General features: G+C 42.6%; 2 protein-coding genes across 4 annotated transcripts in view; one reads left to right on the plus strand and one right to left on the minus strand.

The window, feature by feature from the left end:
• The window catches only part of PLOD3 (procollagen-lysine,2-oxoglutarate 5-dioxygenase 3), a 28,739-nt gene extending 25,971 nt beyond the window's left edge, over positions 1-2,768 (plus strand). For both annotated transcript variants that reach the window (XM_042473026.1, XM_042473025.1), the window contains one exon: positions 829-2,768. In XM_042473026.1, the coding sequence (XP_042328960.1) occupies positions 829-984 (156 nt within the window). In that variant the 3' untranslated portion in view covers positions 985-2,768. The remainder of the gene's footprint in view (positions 1-828) is intronic.
• A 1,203-nt stretch (positions 2,769-3,971) lies between these two features.
• ARHGEF15 (Rho guanine nucleotide exchange factor 15) overlaps positions 3,972-20,027 on the minus strand; it is a 51,199-nt gene continuing 35,143 nt past the window's right edge. For both annotated transcript variants that reach the window (XM_042473023.1, XM_042473022.1), the window contains 13 exons: positions 19,430-19,490; positions 18,920-18,975; positions 18,109-18,341; positions 16,741-16,901; positions 16,062-16,214; positions 13,537-13,666; positions 13,151-13,225; positions 11,866-11,958; positions 10,742-10,896; positions 9,542-9,706; positions 7,859-7,944; positions 7,417-7,521; positions 3,972-6,296 (listed from right to left, as the gene is read on the minus strand). In XM_042473023.1, coding sequence (XP_042328957.1) covers positions 6,109-6,296; positions 7,417-7,521; positions 7,859-7,944; positions 9,542-9,706; positions 10,742-10,896; positions 11,866-11,958; positions 13,151-13,225; positions 13,537-13,666; positions 16,062-16,214; positions 16,741-16,901; positions 18,109-18,341; positions 18,920-18,975; positions 19,430-19,490 — 1,661 coding nt within the window. In that variant the 3' untranslated portion in view covers positions 3,972-6,108. The remainder of the gene's footprint in view (positions 6,297-7,416; positions 7,522-7,858; positions 7,945-9,541; positions 9,707-10,741; positions 10,897-11,865; positions 11,959-13,150; positions 13,226-13,536; positions 13,667-16,061; positions 16,215-16,740; positions 16,902-18,108; positions 18,342-18,919; positions 18,976-19,429; positions 19,491-20,027) is intronic.

Consider the following 20,027-nt stretch of genomic DNA (forward strand, 5'->3'; position numbering starts at 1 on the left):
GAAAATTTGGGATCAATGGAAAAGCCCCCCAGTGCTGTTGTGTGCCCTGCAGTTGTTCAGAGCAGGGTGCCTAGCACTGAATGCGCTGTGCTGAATGCCTTTCCTCAGACACTCAACACGCTCCAACAATTCTTAATTTTAGACCATGTTCAACACCTAGCTATTTACACACGGCTTCCCTGTATAGTCTAAGTTAAGTCCTGTTTTATGGGCCATATAAATATTGTTTCTACTTTCTAAAAAATTATGTTTCATTATTGTCATATGCCACATTGAAGTTTTTAGATTAAGCTATCAGCTCCAATTTAAGGCAACCCTCTCATAGGATTGCTTGACAAGATGTATTTAGAGGTTTGCCATTGCATTCCTCTTATCTTCTTGAGTTATAAATATTTGTAACTAAATTTAAAAGAGGCATTGGTGTGTGCCCCTGCCCTGATTATTTGTGGGAGGGTGGCCAGCATTTCCATTCCTAGAGGGTTTCAGAATCAGAACTGGTCATCCTGCTCCAGATTTCTTTTTGGTGAGTGAGAATCCAATAACATCACATTTTGGAGGCCAAGTGCAGCCTGGAGGCTATAGCATTCCCACTCCCAACATAAAGGATAAATCAAGTTTGTTTCCTGTTACTCAGAAGGTTACAACTCAAAACAGGTTCAACTGATTTCATCAAAACTGAAGGACAAGAATGGGATTTGGATAATCCTTCAGCTGTGTTTTCCCCAGTCACTTGACCCTATCTGAGGTTGATACTTGTAGATCCTCTCTCTCTCTCTCTCTCTCTCTCTCTCTTTCTAAATGTAGTTTTCTCTTCTGTCTTCCTGATAGGGTGGTGGCTGCCGCTTTATCCGCTACAACTGCAAAGTGGAATCTCCTCGCAAAGGCTGGAGCTTGATGCATCCTGGGCGCCTCACTCACTACCATGAAGGCTTGCCTACCACCCGCGGCACCCGCTACATCATGGTTTCTTTTGTGGACCCCTAACACCAGCTCCCATGCTCCGCTCGGCCCCAGGGGAACTGAGTGGGCTACAGTGGTCAACACACTGAAGGCCAGAGACTTACAGAAAGCAGATTGGAGGACTAAGAAGAGTGGTCGGTCTCCTATTTTCCTCCCACTGACATCTGCCTTGGTGCCTTCAAAACAAAGGACTGAAATGGATGACTACATGCCAGGGTGTGGAAAGACATGTTCCTTGCCTAGCACTGAACTTTGGGTCACTACTAGTGCCAGGAGTGACCACTGCTGCCTTGTGGTGTTCCACTAACCTTCCCTCCACATCCTATAGGTGTTGAGGAGCAAGTCAACACTGCCATTACGCAGAAGACTATAAACTCTGCATCCTTCTCCCCAAATATCACCTAAGATGTCTGCCAGAGAACCTTCCCCTTCGTCCTCAATATGGCTTAGTCACAATGGACTTTATTATAGGACTCTTAAGGGTACTTCTTATTTACTGGCCACTGTTCTAACGTATTGTGCAGGTATTCTTTTTCCCCCCTCCTTTTTTCCCTTAACAGATTTTTCTCTGGTAAGGAAAAAAAGAAGACAGAGGGAAACAGGAGAGGGCTGCCAAAGGAAGATGGTATTGTCTGCTCCTCGTATAAATGTATACAAATGAGGGTGTTCAATTTCATCTGGAAATAGTCGATATTAGCCGTAGCACAACAATTCTTCATCAAATCAAACCATACTGAATTTCCAAAGAATTATGATGTATACCTCCCATTTTCCCTCAGGTCTTTCTGGCCCTTCTCTTTGTATTCTTACTTGAATCCCAAAACATTTTTGTTTTGTCTTGTTATGCCAGGACTCACAAGCTGTGACATTTGTGGCAAAAACAGGAATGTTTCTGAGTAACTGCAGAGTACTTTTCACTCATCAGTATCCATCTTACATGTTACAGGATTTAGGGGAAAGGGGGATTGTGGGTTCTTTTAGTGCAGGAATTTTGATATTGCTCTTTTAAAAAATGAGAAGACAGAGGGTGGCCTGTAAACCCTGAGTCTGCTTTGACCCCTTATCGCCACCTTGAGTCCCTATATTGGGAGAAAGGCAGGATATAAGAAAAGAAAATAATAACAAAAATAAACAAATGATTGGCATAGGAAAATTTGAGGTATCCCAGTTAATTCCCAGTGTCATTTGGGGTACTCCAATTAATTTCCAGGGCTTTATCAGCCATAGGGAGGAATAGGGCAGAAGGGGACTTGTCTATATACTTCTTGTCAACTAAATTGGGGCAGGAGATGGAAGCAGAACAGACGTTGGGTCATTTTCTCTTGTAGTTAACCCCCAACAAATGTTCAGCTGCTCTACCAACTACCTAAGTCGTAACAGGAGTGCCAGCTGTATGTTCACATTGTTAAAAATTGTTCAACCCAGTGACCAAGACAACACATGCCACACACACCAAATACTCCTTGACCCACTTGAGTGGCATCAAGATTATCCCAAAGAGCTACTTAAAGTGTGATTAATCTCCCTCCCCCCCCAGTCTTATGTGGAGATTATCCTTTGTGGGGGTGTTTCTTTGAGTTCATTGATGTTGTTGAGCCAAGAACTCCCACAAGGCAGTAGGAGAGCTCCGGCAGGCACTTAATGGCAAGAGCCTTGTGTAACCTCCTGTAATCCTGTGGGCTTTTGGTCCCCAGCCTGGTCTGGCTGATGGGGTGGATGTCTGTCAGCTGCTTCCTTTACAAAACAGAGCATTTAACTTATTGTTTGTTCCAAAGTACACCAAATAAACTGTATATTTTAAATTAGAAGTATGCTGGTCAATGTGAGATAGCAGTAGGGAGAAGAGAGGGAGACATGCTAGAGCCCAAGTAGTGGTACCACTCTGATCTACCTATCAGCAGAAAAGGGGAACCGTGTCTCTTTTCCAGTTGTTAAGGCTGTCTCTCCAACATCAGTATGTAGAGAGATCTTGTAGCACCTTTGAGACTAACTGAAAGAAAGACATTGGCAGCATGAGCTTCAGTCTACTTCTTTCACCACTACTTATGCTGGCTAGGTCTAATGGAAATTACAGTCCAGCAACATCTGGAGAGAGCCAATATGGTGTAATGGTTTGAATGTTGGACCAGAACTCTAGGAGACCAAGATGGAGACGTGATAATTAAGGCAGTGTCAAACTGCATTAATTTTGCAGTGCGGCAGCAGCCCTCGTGCCAGCTTGTCAGGTGATTCCACAGTCAAGATTACAACTCAGATGTCAAGGCAGACCTTTCCACTTTTGAGAATGCCTATAAATCCCTGCTCAGAGGAACTCTGCCTGCTTCCATATCCCTCTTCTGGGCAAGAGACCAGCACAGGAAATCAGTATACATGGAACTGCCAAAATCTCTTTGAGAACAACCAAGCCTGATGTTGATCCTGCAACTGGAACAATGGAACAGTCCATTCAGATGTCACACAATGAAATAAATGGACAAATTGTTCACTTCTCAGAGCAATGAAGCGATGCTTACAATTAGTGTATGGAAGGCAGGGTTGCAAGGTCAAAGTCGGAGCTAGGAAATCATGCATAACAGTGCTAAAGTAACAGTACCATCATTATTTTTTAAATAAGCAATGTATACCTGTTACTCCAAAATGCTGCCTTTGCTAGATCTAAAAGCATGACTAGTTGCCCTTTTGGTAATGAGTAAAGCCAGTAAGCATGGTGTAGTGGTTTGAATGTTAGACTGTGACTTTGGAGACCAGGGTTTGGATCCCCGCTCAGCCATGAAACCCACTAGGTGACCTTGGCAAGTCACATGCTCTCAACCTCAGGGGAAGGCAATGGCAAACCTCCTCTGAACAAATCTTGCCTTAGTGTTGCCATAAGTCGTAACTACTTGAAAGCACACAGCAACAAAGCCATCAAGACATACAGCAGAACAAGAATGATTCTTAAAAATATTCTGAACTCAAGTCATGCTTGAATAGCCAAGATTTTTTGCTTAACAGGATCTATGGCTATAATTTCCTATTGCGGTCTATGTTGCATAACTTTACATATATTTAATTGTACCAGAGGCACTAAAGAATCCTATTAGTGAATTGTGAAGATGCATACCAGAATACTTGTTAAGAGTGTTCTAATGTGTATTGGGTTCTACTGGTGCACATCAGCACTCCCTAGCTGGTGTGTCAAGGTGCACTGGGTCCTATTATGCATCAGTCCTGATGCTCAATGGTCATTTTGTTGGCCCCTTGCTGAATATCGCAAGAGATACCAAAGGCTCACTGTACTACTAAGATGGTCTTAGTTTTCCCATATCTTAATACAAGTGCAACTTTGGACCTTGCAGAAAGTGGTAGTCTGTAATCACCATTTTATGAGTATCATTAGCTAAACCCAGAGTGGAAACCTTGAAGCAGAAGACCAACAGTCTCACACAGAGAGTTTTCCATCATCATCATCATCCTCATTTAAAAAACAACAACAAGCATTGTGATAGAAAAAAAAGACACAAAATAAAGACAACAATGCAGGCAAATATGGTACATAATAAATTAAACAATCTTTCCCCCCCTGCACACTACCAGGGCTGTGAGCAATATTCAGCAAGTGAATGTGGAAATTTCCTCCTCTGAAATGGAAGTTAAGAGGTTATTCAAATGAATAAATACGAATTGGCTTGGGGCCATGGTGCAGGGTTGGAAGCACAGGGGTGGACTCCATAATTATGGGTGATGGGTTGGTCCACCGTTCTAGACGGGTTGGCATTAGGGAGAAAATACTTGAGGAAGGGCAGCAGACAGATGCCAGCACCAGAAGGGGGAAAGTCTAGGCTCGGAGCAGTAGCCCTAGATATCCCCAGAAGGGGGCTGAAGAAACAGGGAGGGTTGCTCGTTGAAAAGGAACATCCTTGCTGAGGTAGAGAAGGCCCCAAGCCGATGCCAGGGAAAGGAAGACTGGCAAGTCCTGTGGAATACTGGCAGAAATGGCACCAAGACAGCAAGTGGTACAGCACCTGGGGCAGTTACTCATCTGTAAAATGCCTGGGGGAGTAGAGATTTTCAGTTGCTTTGTATACCAAGTTTCTAACACAGCTGGCAGGGAAATAAACAAGGCACACACACAAGTTACAAGCACCTTGAGCCCAGGGTTGGAAAGGTGCCCAGATGGTTGTGGCCCAAGCCATATTACTGTCATCGTGCCAGGCTACAGGTGGGTTCACACATGTAATCAGCGCTCCATCTGGCTGAGAAGAACAAGGAAATAAGCATGTGTGTTCTCCAGTTCCAGCTTTTACCTCCTGCACAGTTTGGGTTCAGGGGTTCTGGAAGATGCTGTCCAAAAAAATAAACTCTCCCGAGCCTAACCTCAGATAATATAGAGAAACTTTGTTCAAACCCCTGGACCAGGGAATTCACGGTAGGAAAAAGGGTGTGTGCCCCTCTCATGCTCCTTGAGGTCCAAGAGAAGACCCATCTGCCTCTTCTCAGTTTGAAAAGAAGTTTTGGATGGATAATTACAGCAAAAAGTTGTTTGTGCATACTGAATCTGACTGGAAGAGAGAGCCACAACGCCATAGCCCCTATATCATCTAACAGCCTGTGCTTCCTCTGACAAATCATCACCACTGAGAATGAGCTGCTCTTCAACACATGCACTCCAAGTAGTGTGGTTGGAGATAGCACACGCCAACTCTTTTTGCGGGGTAACTGGTTGTCTTTCCTCTTGGATACCATAAGGCCAGTCAAAAGAGGCACCCTGTGAGTAGGGTGACAGGACCAAAAGCCACTTGCTGTGTGTGCAGTGCAGTAAAAAGCTGAAACTCTGACACCCGCTTCTGACAGCAAGTGGCTAAGGAGGCAGATAGAGAAGTGTGCCTTTGGCACCTCCAGAGACCTGTTTATGACATTACAGCAGCTGTCAGCTCAGGACAACAAGGAAACCTTGCTCTCATTTGCCTTCCTTCCACCACTGGTTTTCCCTCATACTGCAAACCATACTCCAGTGTCATCACTCATCCTGGGCACCCCTCAGTGGCAGTGCTTCTTCTGTGCCCAACAGAACAGAAGTCAATCTGGTTCTGAGCCCAGTATTTAGAGAATGCATGCATGCAGGCCGGCCTCTTTAGTGTCCCCATCTGTGGTTCTGCACCTGCCGTCTCAAGCTGAACCATATTTGCCCTTGCTGTGGCTGGTGCGTATCAGCTGGAGCTGGCGAGCTGCTTGTAGGACACGGTAGCGCTCACGAAGGTTGCGCCGCCGCACATGCTCATTGGTGATTTCTTGCACATAGCGTGAGGGAAACCAGCCCTTCTTGCCATCTGCCAGGCGAACCCCCTCATACCAACCTGCAGTGGAGTTCGGAAAGGGAAGAGAGATCTGTTAGCTTCTAACTTTGTGCTCCTCCATCCTGTGTGTACATGTGTGTGCTTCCTGTTAAAGCGAAAGAGCTGCCCAGCAGCCTATAATCAGAGGTATACTTCCTCTCAACATGGAGGTTCCATCTGAAGCTACTATGCTTAATAGCAGCTGATGGTCTTGTAAGGTCTTGTTAGTCTTTTTTGGAACTAACACATAATCCCCCAGTTTCTGGGAAATGCAACCTCCAAAGACTCTTAACACTTCTGGATGTTGGGTCATCATGCCCCTGGTTAATATTTTAAAATCTCTTTGTAAGTGTATAAGCTAAAAAAAAAAGCTATAAAAATTAGGCTGGCATCCTGTTCAGTGTTTATAATGTTTTAAGCTAGACTTTTGAAGTTAGCAATTCACCTTTAACATTGTGGCATTGTTGCCACAAGAACAAATCCCCCCCCCCCAAAAAAACCCCAAATACTTTGAAAGCTTTCATTTACCCATGTCTGAAAAAATATGTTCTCTCTAGGCATTTTTCTAGGTCCTCCAGCGTGATTCTATGATATGCTTCTTCCAGAAGTTGACCATAGAGTCACACTGGGAGGCCTGGAAATCCCTAGAGAGGTGTGTTTTTTCTAAGCATTTCTAGGTTCTCCAGCATGATTCTATGGTATGCTTTTGCTAGAAGTTGACCACAGACATGCACTGGAAGGCTTTGAAATCCTAGAGAGGTGTCCTCTCTAGGCATTTCTAGGTCTTCCAGAGCAATTCTATGGTTCTGCCAGTAGTCATTCGTTTCAATAGAATTTACTATTATTCATGGCTTTGTGTTTCCACAGTAAATCCAGGAATGTATCCCCCACATATATGGGGATCGTACTGTATTTTCATTTTTCTTATCTTGTTGTGTTAACAAAACAATGAATCTGCCACAGGCTTTAGTTTGAATTTTATACAAGCTTAGCACCTGGGGCAGCTCCATAAAAGCATCAGATTATAACTATGAGATGATTCACGGACGAAATTAAATGGGAACCATCAGTTCCTAGTGTTTCTTTTCAGTGATTATCCAGTGTATCTGCCAACACTGCATTTCATCACAAACATACTTACCCTCATTGGTTTTGCGTAGCACATTCACGATGTCTGTTGGCTCAAGGCTCAATTCATCAGCTTGGGTGGCAGTATAGGTTTCTGTGCACTGCACTTGGGGGCAATCTGGTGGCAGGAAGAGTAGACAGGGAGAGAGAGGAAAAAGTAAGGACATCCTTATAGCGCATCCTTCCTCAAGTTGTTGCCTTCCTGAAGCCTTTGATTACAATTCCCAGAACACATTTTAAACTATCTCAGTTGGATTCTACTGCCAGGACCTGCTGTTTTAAAATAGTTGGGAAGCAGTGTGTTGACTACAGCTACAAAAATAACCCACAGTCAATGGCCATGCTGACTGGGAACTTCAATCCCCTCCCCCAAAAGAAAAGAAAGTATTTAAGCTCAGATATGGAGGTGGTAGTGGTAACAGAGTTCATAGATAAAAAAATAAATAGGCTCTTACCCCAGTCCTCATAGATAGTTTCCTGCTTGCCATTAGACTGGGATTCGTGAGAAGGGAATGCACCTATCCAGCGGTGCATATCTGACCTGAAACAGGAGACAAAATCCATGATCCATGATCAGCTATTTTCCATCAGTAGATTTGTGGGGAAATGACTTTAGTTCAGTGCTACAGAAGGAACATGCAAAGTAGCCTCACCAAAAGCTCAAGTGAGTTCAAAATTCCAGTGTTCAGAATGGGAGAAAGCAATGCCTTGAGGATCTTAAAATTTAGGCAGGCTTGCACAGTCAGATACCAGCTCCAATCCTGTGTGGCTCATTGTAACACAACAGTTCTGCACACAGACTTACACTAGGCTCAGCCATATACCACCACCACACTGGACTTTACATACAGCCTCTGAACATCCATGCCTCGTGGGGAGTGGACGTAATCAGGGAAGCTCTGGCTATGTCTGTGTAGCTAGATGCAAAATGACTGCATCATTTACTGGATCTGTTGGAGACTTCCAAAAGTCTTGGTGCTAATGTAATCATTTCACCTCTGGCTATGTGGACATTGCCAGATGCTTCTCCAATCCTGACCACTCCCCAGGAAGCACTGAAGGATCATGGGGGTATTCAGAAACTGTATAGTAAGTTGAAGTGGGCTTTGGATGCTGCAGAAGGGGGAAGGTAATACAGTGTACCCTTAGTATCTCTTGGGGTTTGGTTCCAGGGCCATCCATGGAACCCAAAATCCATGGATGCTCAAGTTCTATTACTATATATACTCAACTATAAGTTGACTTCATGTATAAGACAAGGGCAGGTTTGGGAACGAAAATTACAGATTTTGATATGACTCATGGATAAGTCAAGGGTAAAACCTAGGGGCATGTAACAAAGGATCTAAAGGATGAAGCAAAACAATGCTAAAGAACTTTAAAAATTCCAGCAGTCATAGCTGCGTTCACACTAAAGGCTGGATGGATGAGAGAGTCAGGGGGAGGGTCAGTGCTCTCAGGACCAATTATGATCTTGCCTTTCACTAGGGGATGGCTCCTTTTTAAGTAAGACTTAAATTACAATACTTACATTGACCTATGGAAAAATCGACTCAGGTTTTTGGGGTCAATATTTGGACTAAATTTTGTATATACTACTTGAGTATATACAGTATATTAAATGGCATATTAAGATAGTATATAAAATGACAAAATCAAGGTTTGCATTTCAGAAATTATTTTAGGGGGGAGGTATTTTCAAGATGTGGATGGCTGAATCCGTGGATGTAGAATCCATGGATATATAGGGCCAACTGACCAATTTCTGCAACGTCCCAAAAAAGGATATACGCAGGCATAAGGAAAACTTACATGAGTTTATGTCATTCTTTCAGATAACCTATCTATCTCTTATAGTCATTATTATATTTCTGCCTTGCCTTTCCTCCACTATGTTGACAATTATACATGAATTATACATGGTTCTCCTCCTTCTCATTTCTCATACTAACAACTCTGTCAACTCCTTTCCAATCTGTGATTCTATAATATTCCAAGTTCTCTAACAGGTTATTTCACCTTGAAAGAGAATGGTGCACCTTACTCCATCTCTCTTCACCATTTCTAAATCTTAATAAATCTGTTTTCTACCCAACCCTATCCTATCCCATTCGCCCACAAACATCAAAACAACTCACTGTGTTGGGGCACGGCAGAGGCGGTCACTACTCCGTCCTTGGTGGTTCTCCATCAGTGTCAGGTAGAAGCTGTTTTCTGCGCCTTGGCCTGTGTAGGCTTCCCCGCAGCCCTGGGCCTGGACCAAGGAACGGTGGGCATAATCCAGCACCACAAAGCGTTCAGAACTGCAGAACAGACAAAAGATGAGTAACACACAGGAGAAAAGTGACATAGTTGCTAGCCCTGGCTGACTAGGCAGCACAAGGGGGCTGCCACCACAGCTTCTGAAAGTTGGCACCTAAGATATGGTACTGTATTAGCAAATAAACCCCATTTCCTCCCAAAAGCCACAAGTGTGAAAAACTGGCTTCCTCTGAGCTAAACAAATTAGATTAATGAGATGATTCCACAGTTCCACAGTTGCTCTGTCTGAAGACAGAAACCAGTGTTTGGATTTTTCTTGCTTTTGTTGTTCTTCTCATTTAAAATGTCAAGTTCTATCCCTTTAAAGGTAAAATAACAAGCTCTGAAAAAGCATGAAGCTGGTTTAAGCTGGGAATGGGCAGAAAACCATCAAAACTTGTAATGCTTGCACTTCATGGTACTCCAGAATAATGGTGGTCTAGCTCTGATTTCAGGGGCTGGTGAATCTGCTCTGGGCTTTAGTCATGAAATCAGTTAATTGGAAACAACTGGGCCTTTAAGGTAAGAGTATTCCATGATGGGTGCCACAGCAAAGAAGGTCCCATATCCTTCCACAGTGCATTGTTCCCACTAGTAGGGCACAGAGGTGGGCTGTCCAGCAGACCTCAGTCCTCAAGAAGGCATATATAGAGACCAGCTCTCCTTTAAACATCAAGGTTCATTCAGTCTCTGTATCCGGTTCTGGGCACCACAACTGAAAAAGGATGTTGATAAGCTGGAATGCGTACAGAGAAGATTGACCAAAATGGTGAAGGGTCTGGAAACCATGTTTTATGAGAGACTTAGGGAGCTGGTTATGTTTAGCCTGGAAAAGAGATTATTAAGAGGTGATATGATAACCCTGTTTAAATATTTGAGGACACATCATATTGAGGATGGAGCAAGTTTGTTTTCTGCAGCTCCAGAGAATAGGACATGGGGTTGAATTGGATGGCCCTTGTGGTCTCTTCCAACTCTATGAGTCTATGATTCTTCGCTGCTTGATCTGCATTAAGCCAAAGAAATCCCCAGCTCACCTCTTGCGCTGAGTGATGAGCAGTAGGTCATTGAAGAGGAACAAATAGATAGGCACTAGCTTGGGCTTGGTGCCAAAGATAGACCCTCGATGAACCACCTCCAACAGCTCCCCTTGCTTCAGTAGTTGCCGGCTCTGGGAGATGATGGGGACAGCCTGAATCGAAGAGGGATCAAAAGAGGCATTGAGAAAAGGGTCCCTCATGGCCATGCTGCAAACCAGAGACCCAGAGGTCCACAAAATACCAGCCTATGAAACCCAGAATGCCATGTGTTTGTAAGAAAGCACAAAGTGCATGACTGATATCTGCCCAGAAAAAACTAATAAATAATTAGTTTTACATTTTGACTTCAGTAAAACAACAATGAAAGTACAGTGATAATCAATAGGCATAACATAAGGTTTTTGTAAATGGAAAGGACTCATTTTAATGGTTCATTTTGGCTTTTATCCTGGAAAAAGAGAGACCAGCCTTTCAGTTTATATAAAGTAATGTTTGGAGCAACCGCTGAACAACTCAAAATGACTCTTCTCAGAAGTAGTTTTTATAGGCAGCTGTTGTAACTAGGTAATAAGCGAATTCTTCAAGTTTCATCTACATTAGGACTTGCAGAAATACTTGACTGTGATTCAATAATAAACAGTTGATAAATGTTCTGACAAATCTACTGTCCAGCTGGCTAAAAGTATAGACTCTGTGTGATTTTTGGAGGAGGCCCATATATTGAGAACTGTGTCTCCAGAGGATGTGACTAAGAACCTTCCCCTTTCTAGCAATGGCCCAATGGGTGAAACATTGCTTTTTGGGACCTAATCTCCCAGAATGCCTCAACCTAATGGATTCTGCAAGGTATATGCCAAAAAAGGGTGACTTTTCTAAACTCTGATGCTACTTCTGCCTTCCCCAATCTTCTGGGGAATAATGGGAACCACAGTCCCAAACAAATGGAGAGCTTCAAGCTGGGGAAAGCAGTATAATGTATTCCGTCTACCAAAAGACACAAGGCAAGAGAAGGGTAATATTTTTGTGTCACTTTGTGGTGCGGTAACAGAAAGGCAAAGATGCAGGGCCCTGGTGTGTTGGCACAATCCCAAATAATAGTGCAAGGCTGAAAACCTACTGACCTTAAGCTTGTCAAACTCAATCTTGCTGGCAATGTGGATCAGCTCCTCCATGTGACGCATGCGCCCCACTTCAGAATTACAGTCTTCTATTATCTTAGTCAGAAAAAATTGGGGGAAACAAGAAAGGAAAAACTCAGTTACTGACCTATTGTGAAGGGAAGAGAACCCTTAGGGAATGGGCTGCACCTATGTAAAGATGAGTGAGGATCTGCAACAAAATGTTGTTACATGGAATGTGCTCTTGTTCCCAGTCCCAGCCCACTGTGCCATTTAGAAAGATTTGTTGTTGTTGTTCGCCTTCAAATTGTTTCTGACTTATAGTGACCCTAAGACAAACCAATCACAGGGTTTTATTGGCAAGTTTATTCAGAAGGGGTTTGCCATTGCTTTCCTCTGAGGCCAAGAAAATATGACTTACCTAAGGTCACCAAGTGAGTTTCCATGGCCAAACCAGGATTCAAACCTTGGTCTCCAAAGTCATAGTCCAACACTCATACCACCCCACCATGCTGGCTCCTATTTAACAAGATACTCCATTCTATTCCACCCTGATTTTTCATTCCCTTTGTCTCAAAATAGTGAAAAGGCTTAAGCCTCATTGGAGGGGGTTTGGGAGAAGGAGTGGGTGCTTCCAAAAACCTGAGTTTCCCCACAGCATTTCATTTCAGAGGAACCCTATTTTGCCTAAATAATAATCAGAGCTTGGATCTGAATTAAGCATGAGAGGGAGCGATATTAACTATTTACTATATTATGGAAAAAGAGTCACTATGGTGTAGTGGACTGAGTGTTGGACTAGGAGACCAGGCTTTCAATCCTTTTTTAGCCATGCAAACTCTTGGGTTTAGCCATGCAAACTCTTAAGCAAGTTACACTCTCTCAGCCTGAGAGGAAGGCAATGACAAACCTCTTCTAAACAAATCTTTGCAAAGAAAATCCTACAATAGGCTCAACATAAGTCAGAGTCAATTTGAAGGAAAAGGCAATTATTTCAATAACAGAATGCATGATTTTGATGTGGAAGGTCTCAGGTTTAATCCTGGCAACATTGGATAAAGGTGATCAAAGAGCACAACTATTATGTGCCCAGGATAACAGCTGTCAGTCAGATCACACAACATTGTACTATCTGGACAACAGTCTAAGGGAACTTTAGAAGTTCAGAACTTGGAAATGCTCCCTTCTGGGATGACAGAATCTGGTCATGCTTGCTGGTGGATTCTGGGAGTTATATGAACTTTTCCAGACTCTGCACAGATTCATATACTGAATTAGTTAGCCTCACCTTGGAAACAGATGTCAAAGCTTTCATGGCATTCTGCTCTCGTAGGGACCCTTCTTCTGTTCGACGCAGGATGTTCTAAGAGACAGAAACAAAATTTGAACAAGGAAAGGGATTTCAGAAATTCTCATTCTCACACAACAAAATGAGTGACCTTTACAATTTTCTAGCTCCCTGGAAATAAAAAAATATCCCTCTTCAAAGTGACTTATCTGTCATGGAACTAGACTCTAATTTTCATTGAATCATGTATCAGACTGTGTCTTTGGACCAATCTCTTTCTCTGCCTGTCCCACCTCAAAGGGTGGTTGTAAAGTGAAAGAGGGGCGTATAAAGGTAACCGATAAATAATAACTTTGTCCTGCCAAGGACTGCATCCAAAGTCTCACCTCTATGAGCATCTTGATGCGGGTGATTCTCTGGAAAGGAAGCAACAGGAAAGACATAAAGGGAAGCCGCTGGCATTGGGGCAGCTCTTGAAGGCGGGTGACAACAGTAGCAAACTGGGGGTTCTTCTCCCTGAGAGGGAACAGAAGTGGCAGTTAGAATCAAGAAACAGGATTTGGAGCTTTACCAAGCAGGACCTCTAATAAAATACTGCTGTGTGGAATGCTCCTTAAGATCTTCCATTCCGCTCTCCTTCCTTCTGCCAGCCAGCCAGACAACAGTCTCAGCATGCTCTGTCTCCTCCTTCAAGTTTTTTCCCTTTCTACAAAGATTTTGAGGTTTTTTGGACTCCTGTAAACCCTGGCATTTCCCTAAGATTTTCACTACCACCAAAAACTGGTACAGAGTATATATTCTATATTGTCATGTAAAGTGGGCCCCTGGTATCCACGGAGGTTTTGTTCTAGGGCCCTCTGTGGATACCAAAATCCGTGGATGCTCAAGTGCCATTAAATACAATGGCATAGTGATAATGGTGTTCCTTATATAAAATAGCAAAATCAAGTTTGCTTTCTGGATTTTTAAAAAAATATTTTCAATCCATGGATGGTTAAATCTGTGGATAAAGATATCCATGGATATTGACAGCTGACTGTAATAACAAACATAATTCTCCAAGTGCCAGTCCTTAGGTGGTCATAATTGCACCGTCATAGTATCTTTGTCTTGACCTTCTTATTTTTATGACTTCACTATTTTCATGCTGTTTTTAATCAAATGTATGGCTTTATGCAGGTCAGGAACCAACAGTGTGGCTCCACAGAGAGAACAACTTTTTCCAGCAGAACTGCAGGAGGGAGACTTTTCCCCAACTATAGCCTTCCATGTGCCCTCAGAATCTCCAGAAAGCTTGGAAACCCTCTGAAACAGGTTTTGGGAAAGCTTGGGAACTATTGTACTTGAGCAGAGGAGGGCAGAGGAGAAAAGTCCCATCATATAATAGATGGTTATTCTCGACTGCATTTTGGCTGATAGACCATTATTAGTATTAATACTAGTACTATTAGTACTAGTAGTAGTAACACTAATACTATTATTAATATTCAAAGATATAGCTATGTTAGTCTGCAGAATCAGTTGTGGAGAGATCTTGTAGCACCTTTGAGACTAACTAAGAAAAAGAAATTGGCAGCATGAGCTTTCGTAGACTAAAGTCTACTTCCTCAAATGCATTCACAGCTGAGGAAGTAGACTTTAGTCTATGAAAGCTCATGCTGCCAATTTCTTTCTTTCAGTTAGTCTCAAAGGTGCTACAAGTTCTCTCTACAACTAATATTAGTATTAACATTATTGATACCCTGCTTCTCCCCCACCCACCCCCCAAAATCCGGAGCGCGAGCCACTCAGTAGTACAGGGGCCTGGGAGGAATAAATATGTTACAATAACTTACGCAACAGAAATATTTAAGTCTTAAAGTAAAATGTTTCAGCATCTTCCTCTTTGAGCTGTTCTGATCTAAATCAAAGAAGGCTGTAGTAACCAAGAGATAAGCATAGAGAGAATGGAATATTCCAAAATGTATTTAAGACCTCAGTTATTTCTGGTGTGCTAATCACTGTAACTGATACATAGTTTAAGCAATGAACTGCATTCCTCTGAGATCCAGAACAAACTTGCCTGGAATGCCATTTGATGATTTAAATATCTCTCTTCCTCTCTTCCAGTCGCCCTTTCTAACTATGGGCTTCCCAGAGGTATCTTTTTGTTCACTGTGCAAAGCAAGATGTTGGATCTAGCAAGGCAGATCTTACACACTTAGGAGAGAGAAAGGGAAAAGAGGAAACATATGGAGATTATAACACAAGGGACTTCTCATCCCTTGCTTGTCATTGTCCTGTCTTTCTTGCTCGATCACAGGAAGGATTTTCACATGTCGTTCGCGCTTATCCTGTCCAGGAAGCATGAATGACAGCAATGGCCCCAAAGGCTTTCACATGAAGTTGTGCCAATCCTGTCATTAAAGTGACATTGGCTGGCATTTGGTATTAACAGAATTTCCCATTATTGCAATACCACTTTAATGACAAGACTGATGCTGCAATGTTGCGCCAGCTATCATTTGCACTGTCGAGGACAGGATAAGGACGGGGGAGAAATCCCGCCCCTATCCCATCCCCATGTGATAATCTCCTGTGTGACTGACAGTACTGGAACTGCCATGGATGACATATTGCACTTGTACAGTAATGGAAAAGCAGTGCAATTGGGAGATTATTAATAGGTTTTCCCCATCAATGAAAAGGGATGCTCTAACAACAATTCAAAGGCACAGCAGTGGTGACACAGAGACGACAACACTATTCTCTCATTTTAATAGCACTTTAAAAGCCTTGTGTGATAATGCCTCAAATCAAAAGGTCTTTGCTGACTGATCAGTAGCTGTGTTGGCTGGAGGCTTCTGGAAGTGGTAACCACAAAAAAGAAAGTTAATTGTGTCCCAGGCTCTGGTCTTTCCCTTTCACTCACATGAGGGTGCTGTAGGTCTTCTCTTGGTACAGCTGATTGCGCACGTAGTCAATGTAAACAGAAAAGCTTTGCTGGGCATGTTCCTCCACGATGTCACAGACATCCGAGATCTGCAGGCTCTCAGCCAAGCGCCCTTCCAGGTCCTGCAAGAATCTGCCAAGAGGATGGATAGGGACCACGAAGAGCTATGGTTAGGTTGCTCATGGAAAACACAGACAAGAGGCAGACCCTGAGGCCTGCCATTATCAACAGAACAATACACATGCAAATCACTCCTGCCTTTCAAGGTCACACTATATACACACACACACACACACAACTCCTTTCCAGGCAAGCATTCTCTGAAGATGCCAGCGACAGATGCTGGCGAAACGTCAGGAAGAAACTCTTCTAGAACATCCCATTTGGAGTTATTTTCTAAGTAAACTAGACATTTTATATACCAAACATGATGATTTTATGCCAAATACTGAATGTATTTTATCTTCATAACCATAACAATGTGACTTTCTACAAGTAAGAGTTATTATACTGCATTTAGGGGAAAAAATCCAATAGTTTGTTTTTTCTCTCTGAAAACAAAATCTAGAAAAAATATACCGCCTGCCTCTATGGCTCCAAAATTTCCAGAAATTTTATATCTCTAGCCTGGAAGCAAGAGGGAAAAGGCAGTGCTGACCTTTCACTGATCTCCTTGACTTTACGGATGTTGGAGAAGAGGATCCGATGTTCACGCAAGAGGATTGTGGCTGCCATGTCCCGTGACTCCATAAAGTGCTCAATCAGAAGGGTCAGCGAGCGAAGGTACGAGGCCTCCGAAGTCACCACCTCAAAAAGGCTCTGGACACGGGGAGCAAGAATCGCAGAATAGGATATCAATGGTAGGAGATGACAGAACCCATCATGAAGGTGGGGAAGAGAATTTGATTTGTCTGTTCATTTCATTTCAACTCATTTCATTTCATTTTATGCCTCCTTTCTCCCAGAAAGAGACCCAAATAAAAACTTTTTTTAAATGTTACAATAGCAGTTTTAAAAACAATTAAAATATCAAATAAAAACAGTATAAAATTACATACATTCGAAAACAAAAAATGAGCCATAACTACAGCACACAGAGTTATATAACACAAGTCCATATAAAAGCCACCCCACGATTATGTATTAAAAGCCTGCCTGAAGACTGCTAACAGTACAGGGATCTTAGTACCTTTTATTATGTGCCTTCAACTTGTTTCTGACTCAAGACAAATTTATTATTATATTTATTATATTTGTTTGTTTATTTATTTATTTATTTATTTATCCCCAAACTGGAATTCAAAGCAGTTTAAATTTTTTTTTAAAAGAGTGCAGCTAAAAACATACAAAAAGTGAATGTTACAATGGAATTCACACAACTGAAACAACTGAAGCCTACACTTTAAAAGATAAAATGCAATTTAAAAGATTCTTTTTTAAAAAAAACTATTAAAAAAACCCCTACTTGTTTTCCTCCCATTAAACTATTGCTGCATAAATTATTCTCCTCTTCCTCACTTTGTCCTCATGACAACCCAGTGAGGTAGGTCAGTCTGACAGGTGTGTGTCACTGTCTGAGATCATCCAGAGAGTTTTACGACTATGTGGGGACTCAACCCTGGATCTCCCCAAGTCCCAATCTAATGCTCTAACCTCTATACCACAATGCTCTCAAGCTGCACAGTATTGAGACAGTCACTTTCTGACTCAAACATGATCAGGTAATCCAGGGGCCAGCATGGTTTAATGGTTTGAGTGCTAGACCAGGACACTGAGAGACCAGAGTTCAAGTCCCAACTCAGCCATGGAAACTAACTGAATGAGCTTGGGCAAGTCACACACTTTCAGCCTCAAAGGATGGCAATGGCAACCCTCTTCTGAGCAAATCTTGCCAAAAAAATCCTATGATAGGGTTACCTTCAGATCTCCATAAGTTGAAAACAACTTGAAGGCACACAATAACAACAACAACAACAACAAAAACAACAAAGTCCAGGGTGAGGTGAGGAAAACTTGGTTAAGTCACCTCTTGCATCTTCCGCTCCTCGGGGCTTATGTTTCCCAGAAGGCCGCTCTCTCGCACAGCGGGCAACTCCTGCCAAAGCGTGCTATGAGGGATGGGACCTCGAGGTCCAGATGGTCCTTCACCGGGGGAAGGAACCCCATAATCTGAGCTGCTGAAACTGCTGTTTCGGGGAACTGTTTGTCGTTTGATCTCCTTAGAGATAACAGCCTGGCGATATGTTTGGTAAAGGGGTTCTGCAGAGGAGAGAGATGAGAATGCAATAAGTGTTTCAAATAGAAAGACAGATCCAGAGACCAGGGCTTACTTTATGCAAGGTCAGTGTGCAGACCCAAATGGACACTAGGGCCAATCAAACACCACAGGTCTCTTTGGAAGCCCAATTCAGATACAGAATCAGAGAGTTGTAAGAGACCACAAGGACCATCCAGTCCAACCCACTGCCATTCAGAAACTCACAATCAAAGCACCCCGACAAATGGATATTTGCTCCATGTATTCAAAAAAGCTCGAATGGGATTTATGTGTGTGGATAGGATCACACATATCTCTCCATCCCACCCAAATCAATGCCTCATGCATTGGAGAGAAATTCTGAAGAGCTTGCAAAGCCATAACCCTTGAGCATTTTGAGACAAACAGCTCCCAGAATTCCACAGTCAACATGACTGTTCTTGGAGCGTCAGTCCTTAAAAAAAGAATGTTGCAAGTTCTGATGACACTTTTTCTTCAAGAAACCATCCTGAAGCTTTATTCAACTTTCCCAACCTCTGCTGTTGCCTTATACATTTATCTCAAGCCATTTCTCACTTACCATCCTGGAGGTAAAGCCCCCAGTCAGGGCCCTTTGAGGAGAACACTGAACAGCAGCTGAAATAAAAGGGAAGCAAAATGAAATAAAATATAATATGGTAAGCAACCCTAAAAACAACCCTCCTGGGACCCTTTGCAGTGGCTTTGGGGAGGTGCTAGAGCTCTCTAGCTGAGCATTCTGAATACAGCTACTGAATAAACAGCAAGCACAACAGCTGAAGTCAAACCATAGTGCCATAAGTGTATATTGTGAAAAGGATGCTGGTCAGACCAAAGTCTCCCATTTGGAGCCTCACAATGAAATAAACCAGAGCCCAGAAAAGTAATTTTTGGGATGATAGCTCCCAGAATCCCCAATGGACATGCAGGCTGGGAGGTTCTGGAACCTGCTGTCCAAAAAAATTAACTTTCCCAAACTCTGTCTCCAGTATACCAAGCTAAAAGTTCTTTGCCTATACCTGTAAACCTATCCTATAAGTTTCTATGACCCCGCAGAGGGATAAAAACATACCTGTCATTTGAGGTCCCCATGTCAGAGTCACCCAGAATAGGGGACTCATTTTCACATCCACCTGGAAAAAGAGAGATTTTGCAGAGTTGGTGAATGAGAGAGGAAGGGATGGTATGCAGTGTGAAGAAAAGTTAATCCAGTTACTACCATATCTGTACAAAAGAAAGGTATGTTTGATGAACCCACAAGAAAGTGAGAAACTCCACATGCAACAATCAAGTCTCCCGCTTTACCAAACTCCCATAGGAATGACATAAAAGAATTAGAGAATTCAAAACAAACAAGTCAAATGACATTTTTGGCTGCAGAATTAATGCAGCTTGACACTGCTTTACCTTTCACAGCTACATCCTATGGAATCCTGTAAGTTGTAGCTTGTTGCGGCACCAGAGTGCTAAATACAGTTGGCCCTCTATATCCACAAAGTCTTTATCCACAGATTCAAGAATCCATGCCTTGAAAATATTTTAAAAATATATACAAATTCCAAATAGCAAACCTTGATTTTGCCATTCTGTATAAAGGACACTATTTTGCTATGCCACTGTATTTAATGGGACTTGAGCATCCACAAATTTCAGTATCCACTGGGGGTCCT

Source organism: Sceloporus undulatus, chromosome 6 (genome assembly GCF_019175285.1).
Source record: "Sceloporus undulatus isolate JIND9_A2432 ecotype Alabama chromosome 6, SceUnd_v1.1, whole genome shotgun sequence".
Taxonomy (NCBI): domain Eukaryota; kingdom Metazoa; phylum Chordata; class Lepidosauria; order Squamata; family Phrynosomatidae; genus Sceloporus; species Sceloporus undulatus.